Source organism: Geotrypetes seraphini, chromosome 2 (genome assembly GCF_902459505.1).
Source record: "Geotrypetes seraphini chromosome 2, aGeoSer1.1, whole genome shotgun sequence".
Classification (NCBI taxonomy): domain Eukaryota; kingdom Metazoa; phylum Chordata; class Amphibia; order Gymnophiona; family Dermophiidae; genus Geotrypetes; species Geotrypetes seraphini.
The window spans coordinates 144,094,305-144,116,733 of record NC_047085.1 but is presented as its reverse complement, the minus strand read 5'-3'; the positions used below and the strand labels follow the sequence as shown (position 1 = coordinate 144,116,733).

Sequence of the window (22,429 nt, the reverse complement as noted above, 5' to 3'; positions counted from 1 at the left end):
GTATTGGCTTGTTTTTCTTCATTAGACCTTTTTTATTACTTTTTTTGTTTTTAAAGTGCTCTGTGCAATTCATATACGTGTGAAACCATTTGCTAAAATTTATAAATACTTCAACATTTCATGTATCTTCTTATTTTGAATAAAAAGCTTTAACATTAGCTTGTACTTAGCTTCGTCAGTAGCTTTATCCTGCTTTCAGCATCAATCTTTAAATGTTGGGTGAGACTTGTTTCGCCCAAAGATACATGAAGCGTTGAAATATTTACAAATTTTTTGCAAATGGTTTCACACGTATATGAATTGCACAGGGCACTTTAAAAACCAAAAAAAAATAGAAAAGAAAAAAAGTCTGATGAAGAAAAACAAGCCAATACATTGAACAAGCCGTAGAAATTTGGCTGGTGGTTTGGCATGCACTGAAGTCTTTTTAACAATAAAAGATAGTTTGAAAATAAGTTTAATGTTGTTGGTTGGATTTAGTCATGTGATTAAGTGACAGCATATGCAATTGTTTGGCTATATATTTGTTCTAAGCATTTTCCCTATCTGTAAGCCCACCGGAACAGAAAAGGAAAATATTGAAGTACCTGTATTTGACTGCTTTGAGTGTGTTTGTAAAACTACAAAAAAAAGGCGGTTGACAAGACCCAATCCGTAAAAATAATCCAGTCCTTATCTTGACTACCTCCACTGAGAGATTATTCCACATATCTACTACCCCCTTTCTGTGAAGAAGTATTTCCTTAGATTACTTTTGAGTCTATCCCCCTTCAATTTTGCCTTATGGCTTCTTGTTCCAGAGCTGCCTTTCAGTTGAAAGAGACCTGCCTCCTATGCATTTATGCCGCAGAAATATTTAAATATCTTAATCATATCTCCTCTTTCTTGTCTTTTTTTAAAGCAGTGCATCGCAATGTGCCCCGGCAAATTCCAGAAGTGCTGCCAGATGCCAGGCACGTCCATTAGTCAATTAGCCGGCACCTGCACCTCTCCTCCTCGCCGGTGCCTCTGCTCCTTCTCTTCACCTCTCCTGCTGCAGCATCCCCCCACCAGCGGTAATAGGAGACTCAGGGCCATGGCTGGGGGACATCCACTCATGTGCGGACGTCAACATGATGAAATCACACCTGCGTATGATGTCATTGCATCGATGTCCACGCATTTCCAGGTGCCCTCCAGCTGCCGCCATGAGATTAGTGTGCCATACCTTAAAATGTTTGCAACACACTCTTCTAAAGAATACATCCTGAGGTCTATAAGTCTGTCTCTATGTGCTTTATGATGAAGACTGCTGACCATTTTAGTAGCCACCCTCTGATTGACATGTAGCAGATGTCATTTTTTCTAGGTGCCACTTATAGAATCAACCCCTTAGTGCCTATTCCAGCACCAAATTTGCATGTTGGTATTAATTCTGGTGCCCAGCTCTTGGCATTTGGGCACAGGAATGATGCTATTTTATAATTCAGCATGCGCCCCTTAAAGAATCATGGCTACCAGTGCCTAATGACAAACTTGGGCACTGGTAATGTAGACCAGGGTTTTAAAGGCCTAAATTTCCGGTGCCTAGCTAGAATCTCGCCTAGTGGCGCTTAGTGACACCTAAGGTTTATTCCACCCCCATACACACCTATTTAGGCGTGCGGCGTCACTAAGCGCTGCTAGCTAGCGCCTAGCATTTTTAAAAATTGGTTTTTAATCGGCTTTTAATGCCTGATCAATTACAGCGCCACTAAAGTCAATTAAAGCAATTAAGTTAAGCACTGGCAGATGTGATCTAGGCACCTGCCGGTGTCTAACTTTACCAGAATTTTCCCTTAAGTGCCCTTTATAGAATAGTTTATTTATTCATTCATTCAGTTTTCTATACTGTTCTCCCAGGGGAGTGCAGAATGGTTTACATTAATTTATTCAGGTACTCAAGCATTTTTCCCTTTATGTTCTGGCAAACTCACAATCTATCTAGTGTATTAAGTGACTTGTCCAGGATCACAAGGAGCAGCAATGGGTTTGAACCCACAACCTCAGGGTGCTGAAGCTAGAGCTTTAACCACTGTGCCACACTCTCCCCAGTGTTTGGGGATGCTCAAATTTGTGAGCTATTTACTTAATCCAGTCATTTATTTATAATTCAGAGAGAAGTAGCTCTTGGAGAGAAAGTTCCTCTGATACTTACCTTTGCGACTTTAAGTTGGAGGGATAGGCAGTTGTCCTCTGTGCTTCTTAAATTTGCCCATTTGCCTCATTGTGTGAAAACAGTGGAGGCTAGTAACTTGAGTGGCAATGTAAGAACCTTTATTTTCCTTTGGCTCTATGAAAAAGAATTTTGGGACTCATTTTCAAAGCAGACGCACAAAGCACCTTAGATTTCTGTGGTACATTGTGTATCTAAGTGCTTTGAAAATGGGCCTCTTTATCTTATGTCTCTATTCCTACAGGTTAAGAAAAATTTGAAGGAGTGTTTAAGGCCTTTTATTTTGAGATCCCTATATGTTTGAAAGGTAGAAATGTAAGGCAATAGATTGCCTAAGTGGTAGCCAAGGGGAAGGAGAAATATATCTTCCCAGTGAGAGGTTTTTCCTGCAGAGAAGTTAGAGACGGTGTCCACTAGATATAAAAAATAAGAAGGGGATGAGAGAGGGTGAAATCAATTTAGCGGGGTTTAGAAAAGTTTTGGATAATTTCCTAAAAGAGAAGTCCACAGGCCATTATTGAGATGGCATGGGGAAATCCACTGTTTATTCCTAGGATAAGCAGCTTAAAATCTGTTTACTACTTGGGATCTAGCTAGGTACTTGGGACCTGGGTTGGCCACTGTTGGAAACAGGATACTGGGCTTGATGGACCTTTGGTCTGTCCCATTAAGGTCATTTTTATGTTCTTATTTTATGAAGACATCTGCATTCAGTCTTGGATGTGAGCGGGATGGAGATTGAATGGTGAGGATTTCCCCATTTGTAAAGCCATCACCCACTCAAAGGACATTAGGTCTCAGGGGAAAATAAATTCCAGAAACACAAAACGTTTAAGAGGTAATCTTTTCATGTAGTGGACCAGCTGAAACTGTACTTAAACACTGTTGCTCGTTTATGCAACTTGTCAGAGATAGGAGACTCCTGCTTCATGATGCCAAGGCTGTCAATTAGGGTCAGATGTATCACATTTTCCCTACATCAACTGGAGCACACATAAATCAAGGGAGGAAGACCCCCAGTCCTACCTCCCAACAGTCTTATCTCATCAAGGTGCCTTCCTGATGAAGGGAGGAGAGGGTTAGAGGGGGAAAATAAGTATGGTTATTCAATTTTAGGTAGGTTGAAGGGTTAGATGGCTTTTATTTCTGTTCTTCCAAAGGGAAGGAAAATGGGATTTGGTTTCAAATCAAATACCAGCATTGAATAATAGGCAAATTAACAGCATTTTTCAGAGGAACAATAGTCAACCATAAGGTAATGTATTAATATACCTCTTTCATTATGGTGAAAAATATACATAATTCACTTGCAAAAGTTATGCAACATGAGAAACATTCTAACATTCTAACTCATTCTACTGAGAATCTCATCCTTTGTTTTTTTTGTTTTTTTTTTCTCAAGAGAGTTTCCAGGAAGAAGCCCTAATATTAGATCAAGATTCTTTTCTCAATTACATGATGACTACTACTACTACTTATTTATAGTGCTACTAGATATATGCAGCACTGCACACAAACACATTCAGTAAGAGACAATCTCTGCTCCATAGAGACAGACAGGCCAAATAAGTGATTAAGGAATTTCATTTCCTATGGAAATAATTAAAACAATATGGGTATTGATCTGGTAAATAAGGGACTAAAAGTAAAAAGCAGCCTAAAAAAAGTTGGCTTTTAGCCTGGTTGTTAGGAGTCACTGCCCAGGAAAAGGATCTAGATGTCATTGCTGAGCATATGTTGAACCCTCAGCTCAATGTATGGTGGCGGCTAAGAAAGCAAATAGAATGTTAGGAATTATCAGGAAAGGAATGGAAAGCAAAGATGAAAATATCATAATGCCCTTGTATCGCTCCATGGTATGGCCGCACAATATTGTGTGCAGTTTTGGTCGCCGTATCAAAAAAGATATCGTGGAATTAGAAAAGGTACAGAGAAGGGCAACAACAATGATAAAATGGATTGAAAGATTAAAGTGGCTAGAGCTCATCGGCATGGAGAAGAGATGGCTCAGGAGTGATATGATAAAGATCTATAAAATACTAGGACTAGGGGGCATGCGATTAAGCTACTTAGTAGTAGATTTTAAACAAACTGGAGAACATGTTTAGACACTGGAATTCGTTGCCAGAGAATGTGGTGAAATCATTTATCTTGACGGGGTTTAAAAAAGGTGTGGATAATTTCCTAAAAGCATTATTGAGATGACTTGGGAAAATCCACTGCTTATTCCTAGGATAAGCAGCATAAAATCTGTTTTTCTACATGGGATTTTCCTAGGTACTTAGGACCTGGGCTGGCCACTGTTAAATAAAACAAAGCTAACCCCCTCTTCCACTAAACCGTGCTAGTTCTTATGAGCGTCGGGAGCAACTCTGGTCATTCAGTGTGGCTCCCCGTGCTAAATACACTAGCGCAGTTTAGTAGGAGGCCCTAAAACTTGGATTTATAGACCAGGTCATCACCTGTTAGGAGCTTGACTCGGTTACCAAAAATTTTAAAATAACAAGAAATTTTCTTTTTCAGTTCAAAGATTTTATTGATTTTAATATACAGAAAGAACAGGAAATGTTAACAAGGCAAGATACAAATAAGCTGCACAAAATAAGGAATCAGAACAGTTAGGGAGTCCCAATAGAGAGGTTTCAAAAGTGGTGAAAGAAAACCAAGAGTGCTTAAGAGGGAAGCAGAGGAAAGATGTCAAGTTATCCCTGTCATCTTCTAAGTAGCCTCTAGATCACAGGTGTCAAAGTCGGTCCTCGAGGGCCGGAATCCAGTCGGGTTTTCAGGATTTCCCCAATGAATATGCATGAGATCTATGTGCATGCACTGCTTTCAATGCATATTCATTGGGGAAATCCTGAAAACCCGACTGGATTACGGCCCTCGAGGAGGGACTTTGACACCCCTGCTCTAGATACAAGGAAAAAAACACAATTTCGAAGCGTCTATATCAGGGGTGTCCAATGTCGGTCCTCGAGGGCTGCAGTCCAGTCGGATTTTCAGGATTTCCCCAATGAATATACATGAGGTCTATTTGCATGCACTGCTTTCATTGTATGCTAATAGATCTCATGCATAATCATTGGGGAAATCCTGAAAACCCGACTGGATTGCAGCCCTCGAGGACCGACATTGGACACCCCTGGTCTATATACAAGTGTTTGAAGTCTAAAAAATAAAGTAGGAGAGTTAGAATATATAGCACTGAATGATTAAGTAGATATAATAGGCATCTTAGAGACCTGGTGGAAGGAGGACAATCAATGGGACACTGTTACCTGGGTACAAATTATATTGTAATGATAGTGTAGATCAAAAGCCTTTTCCTAATATTTATTTTCATTGTTAATAAAGAGATCTCCTTATCTTATCTTCTTGTTTCTTCCCAAGGCCATATTGAGATCTAAGGAAGAGTTTTGAAACAATTGTAAATTCTATATGATTTAGTTTTTAATTTTTCATCAGTGTTTGTGCTACTTAATAATACTTAATGTTTCTTTTTATAAATCATATATATGCCTTGATGAATAATGCTCTGATTTGCTGTAACAAGTGGATTCTTGTAAATCACTTTGAAATATAAATAAATAAATAAAATAAAAGATAGAGTAGATCAAATTGGAGGGGGGTTGTGCTATATGTTAAAGAGGGAATTGAATCAAACAAAAGAAACATTCTGCACAACACAGATAGCAGTGTAGAATCCATATGGATAGAAATTCCATATGTGAAATGAAGGAATATAAAGGTAGGGTTATACTACCATCCCCCAAGACAGAATGAGCAGATAGATCAGGGATCTCAAAGTCCCTCCTTGAGAGCCACAATCCAGTCGGGTTTTCAGGATTTCCTCAATGAATATGTATTGAAAGCAGTGCATGCACATAAATCTTGTGCATATTCATTGGGGAAATCCTGAAAACCCGACTGGATTGCGGCCCTCAAGGAGGGACTTTGAGACCCCTGAGATAGATGAAGAAATGTTTTTGGAGATTAGGAAAGCTGTCATATTGGGTAACAGTATAATAACAGGTGATTTCAACTACTTAATTAACCGAGAAGCATAATGCAAAACCACAAAAAGAAAAAAAGTGAAAAATTATGCTTGACATGTAAATAGAAAAACACACTGCTACATATAAATCAGAAAGTAGACTGAAGAATCTCTAAATACACAGCAGATTTCCAAAATGCATAGCAAAGTTTGTGGAGAGAAAAAAGACCTTGGTTAAAGCTTCATGGGTCTTACCAAAAAAAAACCCTCAACATACTAAATACTTCCAGTCAGTGCAAAAAAGGTAAAGCAATGAAAATAAAGTTCATCACAGTCTCTGCATTCCAAAATTTAAAGTAGCAATTGGCTTTCATAGCACACATCCACAGTTACATTAGATAGATTGTGAACCCAGGACAGATAGGGAAATTGCTTGAAGTACCTGTATGTAAAACCGCTTTGAATGTGGTTATATAACTACAAAAAAAATATGGTATACAAATCCTTTTCTCTTTCCCTAGTCCAATCACACTAAAAAGATCACCCAACATATACTTTTATAAGTCTTTCACAGTTTAATCATAAGTGCTCAGAACCTTTTGGTAGAAGGACCACAAGCGGGGACACGCCCCTCAATGCACCTCTCTTGTTCAATCATAGCACTTAAAGTTTGTTCATCAACTTACAATTACAACTTAATCCATCAATATTCGGTATTTATATTGTTTCATATGCTTAACTGAAAAGGTTTCATAGAAGACTCGCGGATTCTGACATGTTTTGCCAGACTGGCTTCCTTAGAGAACCTTAGAGAACCTACTTTGGAAAAAACTTAAAGTTCCAAGTAGTCTGATGTTCCATATCACATTATTCTCATTGTAAGAGGAAGTACCAATGCTTTATTCCAAAGCTGTAAATTATGTGTAGGAATTAGCTTTTTACTTTACCAGGGCTAACTACCATTGATCATAGGGCTTCCTCATGTAAATATGAGGCCAGATAGCTTCATTTTATTTCAGTTTTCCTTCCCATTTGCCAATGGGAATGCATATATATTTTAACAAATTTTCCCAACAGATTCTGTACCACCTCAAAGGCATGCACAGATTTTTAGAAAATGCTTATTTTAATAAGGGCATTACAGCTTATATGAAGTCTTGGTCTCTTTGTATATCCGGATCCAGATGTGCCCTTGAGTCAGAGTTGACTCTTGGTGATCCCTTATGGTTTTCTTGGCATGATACAGGAATGGTTTCTCTCTTGGAATAAACCACTCAGAGAAACAATTTGCTCATGGAATTGAGAAAACAAGCTTCTCATGGTCAGTCAGTATTGCAAAGACTTGAAAACCTGGCTTTTGAAAGATGTTATTAGAAGTAATGTTATTGTATAACTTAACTGATTAGAGAGCATCAATCAGCTGGAAATGGCAATTGATTAGTTTATGTTGTTGAAACATGTTGGTGTATCTTAAGGGATTTGTAGAATGATTACCTTCTAGCCTGACTATGGATTGGGGTTATGTATCCTGTACTCCGCCTCGAGCTAATGGTTAAGTAGAATATTAATTTATTTACATAAGTTTTTATATACTGCCTACATGTTAATTACAACAATCAAAGTGGTCCACAAATTAAATCACCATTTTAAACCTTTCCTTTCCACCCTCTTTAATGAAACTTTCACATTTCCTGATTACAAAAGTCCAAATTAAACTAAATACTCCTTCAGCTTTTATTTCTGCTTCAAATGTTTAAAATAACTATAGCAGTTTCAAATATGAATTGCTATCATTCATAGATGTACTGTAGCTTCAAGACCCTGGGCAGAATACCACACCCCCTAACAGAAAATTACTTTTAAAAAATCCCTCTGTAATGAACAGGTAAATGTTCAGGAACAGAGAAAAGCCTTAACATGGCTGAGTGGCAACGTGTTTTTGTGCATTGATAGGGGGTTAAGGGCTTAATACACTTTAGTGATCAGGCCCCTTTGTTTCCATGGGGACAGACATATGGTCCCCTTCCAAATCTCCGTTCTGTGGAATGTGGAAATTTGTTTGTTCCACCTGTTAAACACTTGGGTTTGCAGGTGTCGAGGGCAAGTATGTTTTTATGTAGAGGCCCACAGGCATGGAATGAGATCCCTCTATACATCCGGGAGCAGGGAAATTTACATATATGCAATTTTAAGAAATTACTGAAAAAGTATTTGTTTTGTAAGATGAAATATGGGAATTGAAGCTTTAATATATTTGTAGGTACTAGTCGCTGAAATGTTTTGTTTGTTAGATTTGTTAATTGTATGTGATGTGATAATATTATGTATGTACGTTTTGGAACCCGCTTTGTATAAAGTGGGATATAAATCAGTAAACTACAAACTATAAAGATCTCAATATGTATACTTTGGAGGAAAGGCATGGGAAGAGAGATATGATAAAGATGTTTAAATACATACGTGGCACTCATAAATACGCATGAGGTGAGTCTTTTTCATTTGAAAAGTAAAGTCTGGAATGGGAGGGCATAGAATGAAGTTAAGAGGTGATAGGCTCAGGAGTATTCTAAGGAAATACTTTTTTACAGAAAGGGTGGTAGATGCATGAAATAGTCTCCCGGTAGAGGTGGTGGAGACAAAGACTGTATCTGAATTCAAGAAAGTGTGGGTCAGGCATGTAGGATCTCTTAGGGAGAGGAGGAGACAGTGGATGTTGTGGATGGGTAGACTAGATGGGCCATTTGGCCTTTATCTGCTATCATGTTTCTATATTTCTCTGTTTCTAAGCTTTGCATGCCGGCAAATACACATATATTTGCTGGTGTCCTTTTATGTATTTTTAAAAACTTAGCACATTCAGCAGAGCCTTTTGTAAAGTATTTGAGGAACTGGGCATTCCAATTCCTCCCTTGATGTCCTATGCAAAAAGTGATTTACAGTCAAACCTCGGTTTGTGAGTAACGCGGTTTGCGAGTGTTTTTGCAAGACGAGCAAAACATTCTCGCATATTGTGACTCACAAACCAAGTGTTGACTCGATTTGTGAGCAGCCCCCCGCTCGAACCGGCATCGCTCCCCCACCCGTGAATGCCCCTCTCCCCCCCCCCCCGAGAACCGGCATCGCACCCCGATGCTGGAAACAGCATCGCCCACCCATCCAAACAAGCCCCTTACCCCATCTGGCACCAGCAGGCAGCACCAACCCAAGGACGTGCTGGTACCAGTGAAGGAAGATCCCTCCTCTTGCCTGGGCTGGGCCTTGAGCATCTACGCATCTGGCTCTCGTTCTCTCCGAGATTTTCCTATGGGGAAACTCGCTTTGATATACGAGCAATTTAGTTTACGAGCATGCTTCTGGAACGAATTATGTTCGTAAACCAAGGTTCCACTGTATTTTCATTTCTGGTCACTCAGCACCATTATTTACAATACAAACCCTGAATAGAACTAGCCTCCAGTACTCCCCTGCTCATCCTCCTGTCACCAGAATGAATTCCGATGACCTCTGTCTACTCTTTGCATATCCCTCAAGTAATTTCCAGTCCTGTTTACTACTTTAGAACCAATCCAACACTGTCCAGTTTCTTTATGCTTTTTTATGTAGTATGGGTTACAGGTTGTACTGGCATGCATGTAGGCAATATCCTAAGGTAGGGTTACCGGATTTTACAGAACTAAAATCCAGACCCATGGCTCCGCCCCAGGTCCACCCAGTTCCACCTGTCCTCACCCAGTTCTGCCGAGTCACACCCCATTCCGCCCCCCCCCCAGCCCAGCCCCAACCCTCAACCTGTTCACTTGTCGGGAATGCATCTGCGCATGCGCTGGTGTGATGTGATGTCGTCGCATGCACGCAAGTGATATCACCGCATTGTATCCGCGCATGCGCAGATGCCATCTTGACGTCGCTCCTAGCTGGAAGCTTTTCAAAACCTGTACAAAGTGCTGGGTTTTGATAAGCCATCCTGACTCCCGAACATGTCCTCTAAAAGGAGGACATGTCGGGGAAATCCAGACGCTGGTAATCCTATCCTAAGGTAATTCCAAGGTGTCAAAGAAATCAATCATATTTGCTGGCTTGCTATCCCCAGTGAATCCATACTGCTTCCGGATCATGTAGATTCCTGTAGTCAAGATATTCCACACTCTTTTCACTTACTGCTTGCTGACAGTACTTTGTGAAACTCCTGATAGTTTGTGAGTGATTCTTCTGTATTTGTTATGTTATGTGCAATTTTATATCCTGTCGAATCCTCACACCCTTTTTGTGAAGTTCACAGCAGTGCCCTGTAAGATGCCCCACTACTCTGTTGCCGTGGCTGGTCCATCACTTTGCTGGCCCCTCCCATGTCCAAAAGGTCTTGCTCTAGGCGTTTGGGACTTGGAAGATTTTTTTGGACGAGAATGTAGTATAAAGGTAGACGTACTAGCGGTCTGGACGATCAAACGGCTGGACATAGAAGTAGACGATTACAAGCTGGTTACAAGCAGCATATCGTTACATAGAGTTAGTCATTGAATTATATATGATACATAGAGTTAAACATGCTACATAAAATTATACATGCATGTAAGAAGAGAAATCTAAATCAGCAAGTGATCACTGACATTGTTATTTTATAAAGATTTATTATAAAGACTGAGTCTCCTTCAGCCCCTATCAGTGGCTTCTTGTAAGCTCTATAGAGCAAGCATCTATTATAAAGTCTAAGTTTCTGTAAGCCCTAAGAGGGACTTCTTGAAAAGTCATGTTTTTAGTTTATTGCAATTCAGTGCATATACAGTGGTTGCATGGATTTCAATGGGACTTGAGTTGCACACTTTTGCAATTTGGTAGTTAGCCCTTTATTTGGCATTGTTGCTCAGAAGCAACGTGTCTTCTATGGCTCTTATGGGAAATCTGCATCTCCAAATCCCTGTTTACACGGCACTGTTGCTCTCGTTCAAGATCAAGTTACTTAAAACAGCTGTTTCACCATCTGCCAATTAAAGGGTTAAATTATTTGCTATGGTGCATCTTGTATTATATATCTTTCAGAGTTGGGAATTATAGGATAACCTTTTCCTATCGTAATAAATTTTACGTTACCCTGGTTCCAGTCATAATTATTTTAGCAGAGGGCATCCGCTGAAAATCAGGGGAGGGAAGTTTCATGGCGACTCCAGGAAGTACTTCTTCACCGAAAGAGTGGTGGATCATTGGAATAGACTCCCACTCCAGGTGATAAAGGCCAGCAGTGTGACGGATTTTAAGAAAAAATGGGATACTCTTGTGGGATCTTTAAGGGAGTAAATTCAGGGGGGGGGATACTTGGAATGGGCAGACTTGGTGGGCTATAGCCCTTTTCTGCCGCTTTTTCTATGTTTCTATGTTTCTATCATTTACGGCTATTGTAAACATATTGTAAATAAGTCATAAGTCTGTAAATTCAAATATTTTGTGTTCCTGGCTCTTTATTAGTATGGGACATACGATGGCAACGACATTTTTGGAATGTCCCATCATCCGGGACACACGATAGGAAAAGGTTAAGCAGTCAGAGTTACGGTGATTAGCAAATTTGCCTAATTGTTCGGTAATCTGGGGAAGCTATTAGGGGTGTCACCAAATAGCATTTTGAATACTAAGCAGCATATTATATTCAATATTTTATATACCTGTCTTTTCTTCATTGTTTTCTTGCTGTTACAATAAACCTCATTGGTATTGTGTTGAGATCTAAATGGCAATTTATCAGTTTGTCAGTTTCTGAGACTAAGAAGATTGTGTACCACACACAGACCCATCACAGGGCCAAAAATATACATAGGACATACCAGTGGCTTAGTGAAGGTAAGTGGCACCCTCCCACTCCTTCCTGACCATGCCCCTCCCCCCTACTGCATGCGCGTCCCCTTCCCCCGTACCTTTTTAATTTTCCAGGCGAGAGCAACAGCACAAACTTGCTGCCCATATCGTGTTGGCTATTCCTCTGACGTCACTTCCTAGGTGTGGGGCCTGGAAGTGACATCAGAGAGAAGCGACACCGACACGGGCAGCAAGTTTCTAATGCTGCTCATGTAGGAAAAGTTAAAGAGGCATGAGGGAAGGGAAGGGGTGCATGTACATGGTGGGTAGAGAGGATAGGTGCATGGGCCCTTTACAAAGACCGCGCCTGGGGTGGACTGCCCCTCCCCCCTCCGTGTCCCCATACTACACCAGTGGGACACACTATCTGACAGGGTCTAGGACAATTCAGCATGGCCATTTCATCGCGGCCCTGTCATTGTGGCTGATTCATCGCACCCAGTTTAGCTGGCCATTTTACCTTGGCTGTTTCATTGTTGGCAAGCGCTTACTTTGCTGAAGTTGCTGTTCCATTGGACAAATATTGTGGTGAAAGAGGGATCATATTAAAGAAGGTTCCCCCCCCCTCCACTGGTGCTTAAGTCCAAATTGGACAGGTAAAAGAAGGCTTCTGGGGCAAGCCCCATTGCCACCCCTCCCACTGGTGCTTCATGCCCAATGCTCCCCTTCACCCCCCACTGGTGCTTCAATAAAGTTATCTGAGACAGCATGGAGATAGCATCTGTCAGACTCTTCTTGAGCTGACTGTTCAGGCGAGCAGCATGGGGGCTGACTCAGCACGATGAAATGGCCCAATTTTAAAGGGCTGCGATTAAACATCCCACACTGAACCAGCCTCGATGAAATGGCTGTACTCAAAACAACTGCACTGAAATATCCCATTCCCTTCTGACAAAGACTCCAACAGATCAATTTGGTAAGGCTAAGATTGTATGTACCATTAGATTTTCACATCTAGCCACTGACATTAAAAATAAATTATGAACAAACATTTACATATTAATCAAGATTTGGATAAGAACATAAGAATAGCCTTACTGGATCAGACCAATGGTTCATCAAGCCCAGTAGCCTGTTCTCACGGTGGCCAATCCAGGTCACTAGTAGCTGGCCAAAACCCAAGGAATAGCAATATTCCATGCTACTGATGCAGGGCAAGTAGTGGCTTCCCCCGTGTCTTTCTCAATAACAGACTATGGACTTTTCCTCCAGGAACTTGTCCAAACCTTTCTTAAAACCAGCTACGCTATCCGCTCTTACCACATCCTCTGGCAACATGTTCCAGAGCTTAACTATTCTCTGAGTGAAAAAAAATTTCCTCCAATTGGTTTTAAAAGAATTTCCCGGTAACTTCATAGAGTGTCCCCTAGTCTTTGTAATTTTTGACAGAGTGAAAAATCGATCCACTTGTACCCGTTCTACTCCACTCAGGATTTTGTAGACTTCAATCATGGTTTCCATTATAAAGGAGCTATCTGACAACCTATTTGCTTGGATCTGAACCAGAGAGTGACATAGTAATAGGTATCACAGTTACCGCAGTAATTATTGTGGTAGTGGGGAAAATGTTTTAAAATTACCTGGAACTACTGTAGTAATCATGGAAAGTTCTGACCATGTCTCCCCACTCCTAGCCAAACTTCACTGGCTCCCAGTGATTTCCAGAATCCATTTCAAATGCTCCTGCCTGGCTTTTAAGATCATTCATGGCATCCTTCCTCCCCTAATCCCATTATCTTATAACTCCTCGAGTCCTAACTCTACCAGACCCGCCCAAAGGTATAAACTATCCTTCCCCTCTCTACACGGTATTTGCTATGCAGGCAAACTGGGAAAATCCCTTCTCTTCAGAATCACAGGTCTTTGGAACGACCTTACTACCCCGCTGCGGAACCTGGGCTCCCTCCAATTATTCCGCAAGCAACTGAAAACCTGGCTTTTCACTAAAATGTAATTCTATCCCCCCTTACTCTTCTCTTCTATATATAAGTTCATGTAAACCTTTTTTTTTCCCTTCTCTTCCTATATTTTAAGTTCTTGTAATCCGTGCCGAGCTCCACATCCGTGGAGATGATGCGGTATATAAACTTAAGGTTTAGTTTAGTTTAGTTTAGGTAATATACTGACATCTAACTCAATTCACATCCAAACTCTGCCCCTGATCATGTCTACGTTTTGGGTAGGTGCCTCGGTATAGACACCTATATGACATCAGTGGTGCTATTCAAATCACAATGTTGATTGAAAAATTAAAAAAATTAAAGTAGGGGCCTAGATTGGATAGGCACATTTTATAGAATCAGGGCCAAAATGTTTATTTGCAATACTGCAATACCTGTTAGGCCATAAAATGGCACAAAATGCTCCTTTCTGTTTTGAGTGGGGAATGCTGGGAAGAAAATTAAGCGTGTGAGTATGGTAAGGGGATGGAGAATGCAGGGACAGGAAGAGCATGATGTTACAAAGTCTGCTTGACTGTGGGGATGGGGTGAGAGTGGGGAAAAAAATCATTTGTTGCAGGGAGGGAATGGGGATGAATCTTTGTCTCTGTCATTTTCCTTATTGCAGTTTGATATCACCTCTTAAACATCTCCTGACAGACACAGTGGGAGGACAGTTCAAAGGTTTTTAAGCACAAAAACAGCAATTTAACTATTGGCCATCTGACCATGCCTTCCCTCAATGTAGCTGAAAGCATGGATGTACATTTTTCCACAGTGTACATACATTTAACCATACTGTATTTGGAGTGGGATTCCTGTGGGTGTGTTTTGGGAGAATTAATTAAATAAATAAATAAATAAAACCATAATATATGTACAGTAAGTTCTACTTTCAAATCTACACATATTATTTTCGATAGAAATTCTGATCTACACAAAAGGTAAGTGCAAATCAAGACATACTTGTACTTTGTATCTGTGCAAGACTCAAAATGAAAGCAGAAGTATATTTTCTCTTAGAAAATTCATTTAAAAAATCATGAGTTAAAACATCCCTGTAATTTTTCCCACTGAGGATAATTTGAAAAATTTGAGCCTCAAGTTTCACATTTATTTGATATGCAAAATATCAAAGTAATTTCCTCCCTCTCCTTCCTGAACAAAGGCTGGCAATAATTAGCATAGATTCCAGGTAGGAGAGAAAACAATGAAAAAGAGTAAACTATTCTCCAAGAAATATTGACACTCCAAAGGCAGGAGATGCAGAGAGATAGGCTGTATGTCTGAAAATCAGTCATCAGTGATTGGGTCAGTTTTGACAATAAATATCCATAGAACTCGGAAGGGGCCTGAGGTGTTCCAGGAATAGGGTTACTAGATTTTACTTTAGTAAATCTGGGTGACATTGTGGACAATACGCTGAAACTTTCCACCTAATGTGCAGGGGTGTTCAAAAAAGCAAACAGGATGCTAGGAATTATTAGAAAAGGGATGGTAAACAAGACTAAGAATGATATAATGCCTCTATATCGCTCAATGGTGCGTCCTCACTATTCAGTTCTGGTCTCCTTATCTCAAAAAACATATAGCGACACTAGAAAAGGTTCAAAGAAGAGCGACCAAGATGATAAAGGGGATGGAACTCCTCTCGTATGAGGGAAGACTAAAAAGGTTAGGACTTTTCAGCTTGGAAAAGAGACAACCAGTGGTGTACCAAGGGGGGAAGGGGGGTGGGGGAGGTCCGCCCCGGGTGCATGCCCCAAGGGGGTGCACAGCTGGCCAGGGCCGGATTAAAGGAGTTCACGGGGGCTTAATGTGTAGGGGTTACCATATGTCCGGATGACTCAGGACGTCGGGGCAGATTTTGAATTTGCCCTTGGAAGGTCTCATTTGTCTGGGTTTTATCATTGGGGTGGGGGTGGGGGTGCAGAAGGAGAGCAAAAATTAAAAATCAGCGCTGCGCTGCTCTGGAGGACCCAGTCATTGCGCAGACGCACAGCCTTGTTAGCACGTGCCGGCTGGTCACCCGATGCTGCGCTGGAACCTCCTCTCTCCTCTTCACCCTCCCACCTCGTGCACACACAGCATGGTGCATGCTGGACAGCCAAAGCCAGAAGGACTCTCTTCCTCCCCCCCTCCCCTCCGGGCCAGCATTAGTGGAAGTTTTCCTGGGCCCTCTGTCTTTCCACTAATTTCATGCTTTTCAGTCTCGGTAGTTGTGCTTTATTCTCTTGGTGCAGTTGTTTCCCCCCAGAATGGACAAAACAGGCTAAGGGCTCGGCCTTGTCACCGGGTTCTTCAGAGCAAAAGTAAGGGGTGACAGGCAAGAGAGGTGAGGCAAAGAAAACGAATAAAAGGAATGGGAAAAGCAAGATGGATAATTAAGTACAGTTGTATCAGACAGTCCAGTTTTATTGCCCATGACATCAGTGTAAGCACGTGTTGGGATAGTTTCATAGTGGTAAGCAGAAATTTTTCTTTCCTGTAATTACTGCTACTCCTGCTGTCCAGTTTTTTTACTGATGGGAGGTGGCATCAACGCAGGTGCATATTTACGTTCTAATGTATAAAACAATACCAATTCAATTCCCCAGTGGATGGAGAGAAGAGGGGAAATGGGTTGGGCTGTGGAGGTAAGGGGGAGAGGGAAATTAAGGTAACAGGCTAGGAAGGAAGAATTGGAGAGCAAACTTCTAATGGGAAGATACATAAATAAAATAAAGAGAATACAGTATAAACAGATAAGAGGAAAAAATAAAGAGGTAGAGTTGAAAGTCTGAGAAAAATAACTACTATTTGGGTTTCTGACTGGTACTTGTGACCTGGATTGGCCACTCTGAAGGCAGGATACTGGTCTAGATAGACCATTGGTCTGACCCTGTATTGCTATTCTTATGTACAGATCCAGGGGGCCCTGCAGTCTGAACTTCTTTTCTTCTTCTCTCTATCTCCCTCACTTCCCAATCTGTTACTATTCATTGGGGCCCAGACATGGCAGCCATCTCTCACAAGCTGCTTGTGGCTGCCCCAAAGCTTTCCATCTGCGGTGATCTGACCTGATGGAAATGGGAAGTTGCAGCAGAAGGAAAACTTTGGGGCAGCTGAAAAGTAACATTTGGAAAGTGGCATACTGGGGGGATGGGAGAGAGAGGAGGAGAAACAGTCTGCCCCGGGTGCTCCAAGGCCTGGTGTCATTAACTTCTTCCAGCAGCAACAGCATTTACAATTCGCTGCTGTTGCCGGCTTCAGGCCTTCCTCTGTGCCAGGTCCTGCCTACTTCCTGTTTCCATGAAGGCAGGACCTGATGGAGAAGAAGGCCCAAAGCCAGCAACAGCAGCAAATTGTGAATGCTGCTGCTGCCCAAGAAAGTTCATGACACCAGGCCTTGGAGCACCCGCTTAGGTGCTGCACTGCTGACCGGGGATGGGGTGACAGAAAAAGGAAAGGGAGCAGAGGGGGAGAGAATTGCTGCACCCAACTGGAAGGAGAGAGAGAGAGGGAGAAAAAAGATGAGGAAGGAATGAAAGGATATGCCAGTGCATGGAGGGGAGGGAGGAAGAGATACCAGGGCATGGAGGGAAAGAGGAAGGTATGCCAGGGCATGGAGGGAAGGAGGAAGGTATGCCAGACCAAGGGAAAAGGAAGGAGAGAAGATGCCAGAGCAGGGGGAAGGGGAGAAGACCAATACCAGACCTGGGAGGAGTAAAGGAGGAAGGAGAAAGATACGAGATCTGAGGGGAGGAAAGGAAGAGAGAGAGAGATGCTAAAATCTGCTGGGAGAGATGGAAGGGAGAGGCAGACAGTTTCTGGAAGAGGCATAGAAAAAGAGCAGATGCCATATGGAAGAGGCAGAGAGAGGGCAGACAGTGGATGGAAAGAAGAGAATTATAAGAAGATGAGGAAAGCAGAAACCAGACAACCAAGGTAGAAAAAAAAATTATATTTGTTTTATTTATTTATTTTTGCTTTAGGATAAAGTATTATTGTAGCTGAGTTGATAATCGTTTATTAATAGAAAATGGAAATTAGGTGATCCTGTTTATTGAACTAATTTTAATACATTTTATTACTAATTCAGAGATCATAACTCCTTTCCTCAGGTCACGACAGGGATACTCTAACAGCAGTATAGTTTACTGACCTGAAGAAAGAGGTTTTAACCTCTGAAAGCTAAGTGAGAAATGTATTAGTCCAATAAAATGGTATTTTCTTATTTCTCATTATTTGTTTTATTTTTATTTGTTAATTTGTAAAGTGGTGATTGTCATGTATCAGTTTTTTCAAATTTACATCTACTGTCTTTATATTTTGCACAGTATTAGAGGACATGTGTTACTGTTTTTGTGGTATTGTGGTGTTTCTGTGGGGTTGTATGCAGAGTCTGGTTTCTTGGCAGTTCAGTTTAACTTTTGTCTATATATTTCTATTTTTAGTTTGTGATTATTCCATATTGGGCGAGGGTGTATCTCTGTTCTGTGTGTATGAAAACAACATAGTTTTCAGTTGGCATTGACTGCAGGATTAATTGACTGTGCGGGATCTGGCTTGTTTAGTTTTATAATGTATGTGTTGGTGTTCTAGATGCTGCCTTTTCCTAGGTACACTCTTGTTGTGCGATATGTGGATTGTTACTAAAAATCATATTTTTCATGTAGATGGGGGGGGGTTTCAAAAAAATGATGGGCCCCAGGTGTCACATATGCTAGGTACGCCACTGGAGACAACTGAGGGGAGATTGAAATCCTGAGGGTCGTAGAACAGGTTCAAGTAGATCGATTTTTTTTGCTGCATCAAGATTTACAAAGACTAGGGGGCACTCGATGAAGTTACAGAGTAATACTTTTAAAACCAATAGGCGGAAATATTTTGTCACTCAGAGAATAGTTAAGCTCTGGAACGCATTGGCAGAGGTTGTGATAAGAGCAGTTAATGTAGCTGGTTTTAAAAAAAGTTTGGACAAATTCCTGGAAGAAAAGTCCATAGTCTGCTGCTGAGACAGACATGGGGGAAGCCACTACTTACCTGGATCAGTGCCATTGAATGCTGCTACTATTTGGGATTTTGCTAGGTACTTGTGACTTGAATTGGCCTCCGTGAAGACAGGATACTGGGCTAGATGGACCATTGGTCTGACCCAGTAAAGCTATTCTTATGTTCTTAATAATATTGTATATTCATATAAATTTATGTTTGCACATTCAACAGTCTGACTTATACAGATAGGTTGGCTGAAAATCCACATAAAGTTATACTGATAACTTTCCTTAAAAGTAGTGACCACCTTGCTGAATATTGTCCTTGTCTAGTGCATCGGCCCTAAGGGACAACATTGATTAAGTAAGCCAAGAAAGTTTGGACAAAATATTTATTACCGTCAACAGTGGACTAGCAGGGAAAGCATGTGAAATCATTAAGAAAAGACAGATGCTGCACAGTAGAGGCAGGAAATCTTTGTTTTATTCTTTCATTGAAGAAATGTGTAGCGACAACACTGACATGCTAAACCTGAAACAGAGCAGTCCGGAAGTAGCCCATAAACGTTTCACCGTCATTGAGGAGGCTCCTGTTGGTGATTCTGCACTTTGTGTGTGGTATTGTTATGACTTCCCCAGTTTTTTGTAACCATAATCGTAAAGACCATAATGCTAAAAGCAGCATGGGCAGCCCTCTGGTCTTAACCCGGCTTGTACTCCACGGTGGAAAAGGTCACTTCATTAAAAACAAAAAAAATTCCTTGTTGAAATTAAAATTCAAGTGTCAAACTTCCTTTCCCTTTGAAGACTAATGAATCCCAGGTCTCTAGTCCCTCCTGCTGTCATCTTAATGTTATCCCCACCCTCTGTCCCTGCATGTCCTTGGGTCCTTTTCTCCAGCCTCTGCTGGATATAACTCAATGGACTACCAGGGGTTTGGGAAGGGGAGGGCTCAGTGTGGCAAGCACTGACCCAACCACAAAGTGTGTAGATGGAGGGCTTGTTTTGCCTACTCAGAAATACTTTTAGTGGACTTCTTTGTGGGTTTGGAGGTTTGCAGCCAGTAGAGGGAGTTATCTTCCTCTCCCCAAACATTCCCCCACATCACAAATTTTTTCAGTGCCTCCGTTGAAATCAGAGCGAGAAAGAGAGAAGGGGAATAGTTAGGCACCTAAAACAGTCTGTGTATCTCATCCTGTGGGCTGCATGTAGGGGAGTGTTATTTGAAATTGCAGCTACTCTTTAGTGTCCTTCAAATCTGCTTTGAGTCTGTAAGCAGTAGCTGGCAGTACCTACCATGGAACTACAATAAAACCTCAAACTCCAGTCTTCGTAAAACCACCTCCAAGTTTCTGCTGTGATCATCCTTACTGCCAACATGAAAGGTAAGGCATTGAATAGGAGCTGATGGAGGGGGGGGGGCTTTCTTTTTTCCACTTTATTCTTTTGGGTTTTCTAGCACATAACTTTTGCAGAACGTCTCTTTAAAGATTTAAATGATTATTTTTTTTTCCAGAAATGAACAAAGACAAACATTGTACATCTATAAGTGTGTTTGAAATTTACTTGTAATTAATACAATGCACATAGTAGAGACGCGCCTAGGTAGATTACCAAAGAAGTTTGAAAGTTTAAAAAAAAATGCACTTCAAAAAGTGTTATGAAATGATTTTGTATTCTGCTCTCTCCACTACACATTTCTCGACCAGCTATTTTTCGTGTTTTGATTTAGCTCTGTCTTACTTGCTGTTTCTAAAAACAAGAGAACTTTTTTATTCTTGGCTGGAGTTTCAAGATGTGTTTGGTGCTCTTTTTAAACATCTGGGAATCATTAGGTGCCAGTGGAGGCTTAACTGGCTTGTGAAATTTATTTGGCATCCTTCTTCCCCGCAAGATCCACCGACTGGAAAATATTTGTTCTTTGCATCTGTTTAGAGTAGAGACTTCAAGTAAAAGTTAGGCAGTTGAAAGGTGCTTCTTTCAGCTCAACCAACAGAAATAAAACCATTGGCCTAGCTTGCAACATGTAGGCTAATGCAAAAGGAATCTGAAAGGTGATGGTACATTTGTTAACCAGCTGGAGCAGTGGATAGCTAAACAGGCACGCTAAGTACACAGCGTAATGATGACATGCTAAAGTCATTAAAGCACATTTCTGCATGAAAAAGAGCAAACTGCTAGGCTGTAATTAGCTATATTTTGGTGATTTGAACTAGAGAATGACACAAGGGCAAAGTTTTCTCTGTCCTCGTGGGAACTCATTTCCCCCTCCCGTCCCATCAAGTTCTTTTCCTGTCCCTGCCCCATTCCTGCAAGCTCATCTGCACAAGCCTCAGAACACTTTAAAATCATAAGGTTCGAGGCTTGGGCGGTTAAGGCAGAGCTTACAGGAATGGGGCAGGGACAGGAACGGCAACAAAACTTGCGGGGACGGAACGGGGAAATTTGCGGGGATGGGGTCAAATTTGTCCCCGCGCCATTCTCTAATTTGAACTACTCTTTAACTGGAGTGGAATAGTTTTCCCTTTAGAGGCAGATTGAGGTCTCCTTTTGCAAAGCCGTGGTAGTGATTCTCCTTTGGCAAATGCACCGAAGCCCATTTGGTACCAGAACATAAGGTGTAATAATTGGAAAAACTTGTGTGGTAAATGCAAGAGGTGTACCCAGCATCATAAAAACATAAGAATTGCTATACCGGGACAGACCGAAGGTTCATCGAGCCCAGTCCTGTTTCCAACAGTGGCCAACCCAGGTCCCAAATACCCAGCTAGATCCCAAGTAGTAAAATCCAACATGTAGCATATTGGAGAAATACAGTACCTGCTGCCTGGAGTTGCATTATGTGCCCCAGAAGATAGCATGGCTGTACCTGTGCATCCAGCACTGCCCAAAGTGTCACAAAAGTACATAGAGCTGCAGCAGCAACAGGTTAGCCCCTTCCCAAGCCCCCATTACCCCATCCTATCCTCCTGCTCCTGGTGCCATAGTCCCCACCCCTTACACATCTCTCCAACATTAGAACTCCCCAAACACTGGCTTTATCTCATTAATCTATGCCTATGTACATGCTCAGTAATTTTGTTCTTTATAAGTCTCTACCATTCTGCCTGACACTGATATTTAGAGAATGACACGGTGACAAAATTCATCACTGTTCCCGTCCCCGTGGATAACCGCGGGAAATAATCCCATTTCATTTTTTAGTGTCTGTTTCAACCTCGGTCCTTCTACACCAGCATTCTTCAAAGCAAAGCTTGAGGGTAGGTGGTTGAGGCCATTCATACTCTGATTCTTCCCTCTCTCCTTAAAGAATGACATGAAGATTGTTTACCGCGGTTATCCGCGGGAACGGGAACGGTGATGAATTTTGTCACCGTGTCATTCTCTAACTGATATCAAGCTCAACAGTCTATAATTTATTGGTCACCTTTGAAAGCTTTTTTTTTTTTAAGAATTAGCATTACATTTGCCATCCTCC

At 41.3% G+C, this 22,429-nt stretch overlaps 1 protein-coding gene across 1 annotated transcript in view; it reads left to right on the top strand.

The window, feature by feature from the left end:
* Nucleotides 1–20,084: 20,084 nt before the first annotated feature.
* Nucleotides 20,085–22,429, top strand: part of COLEC12 (collectin subfamily member 12) — a 303,430-nt gene continuing 301,085 nt past the window's right edge. Inside the window, exon 1 of the mRNA XM_033935217.1 lies at nucleotides 20,085–20,336. Coding sequence (XP_033791108.1) covers nucleotides 20,330–20,336 — 7 coding nt within the window. The 5' untranslated portion in view covers nucleotides 20,085–20,329. The remainder of the gene's footprint in view (nucleotides 20,337–22,429) is intronic.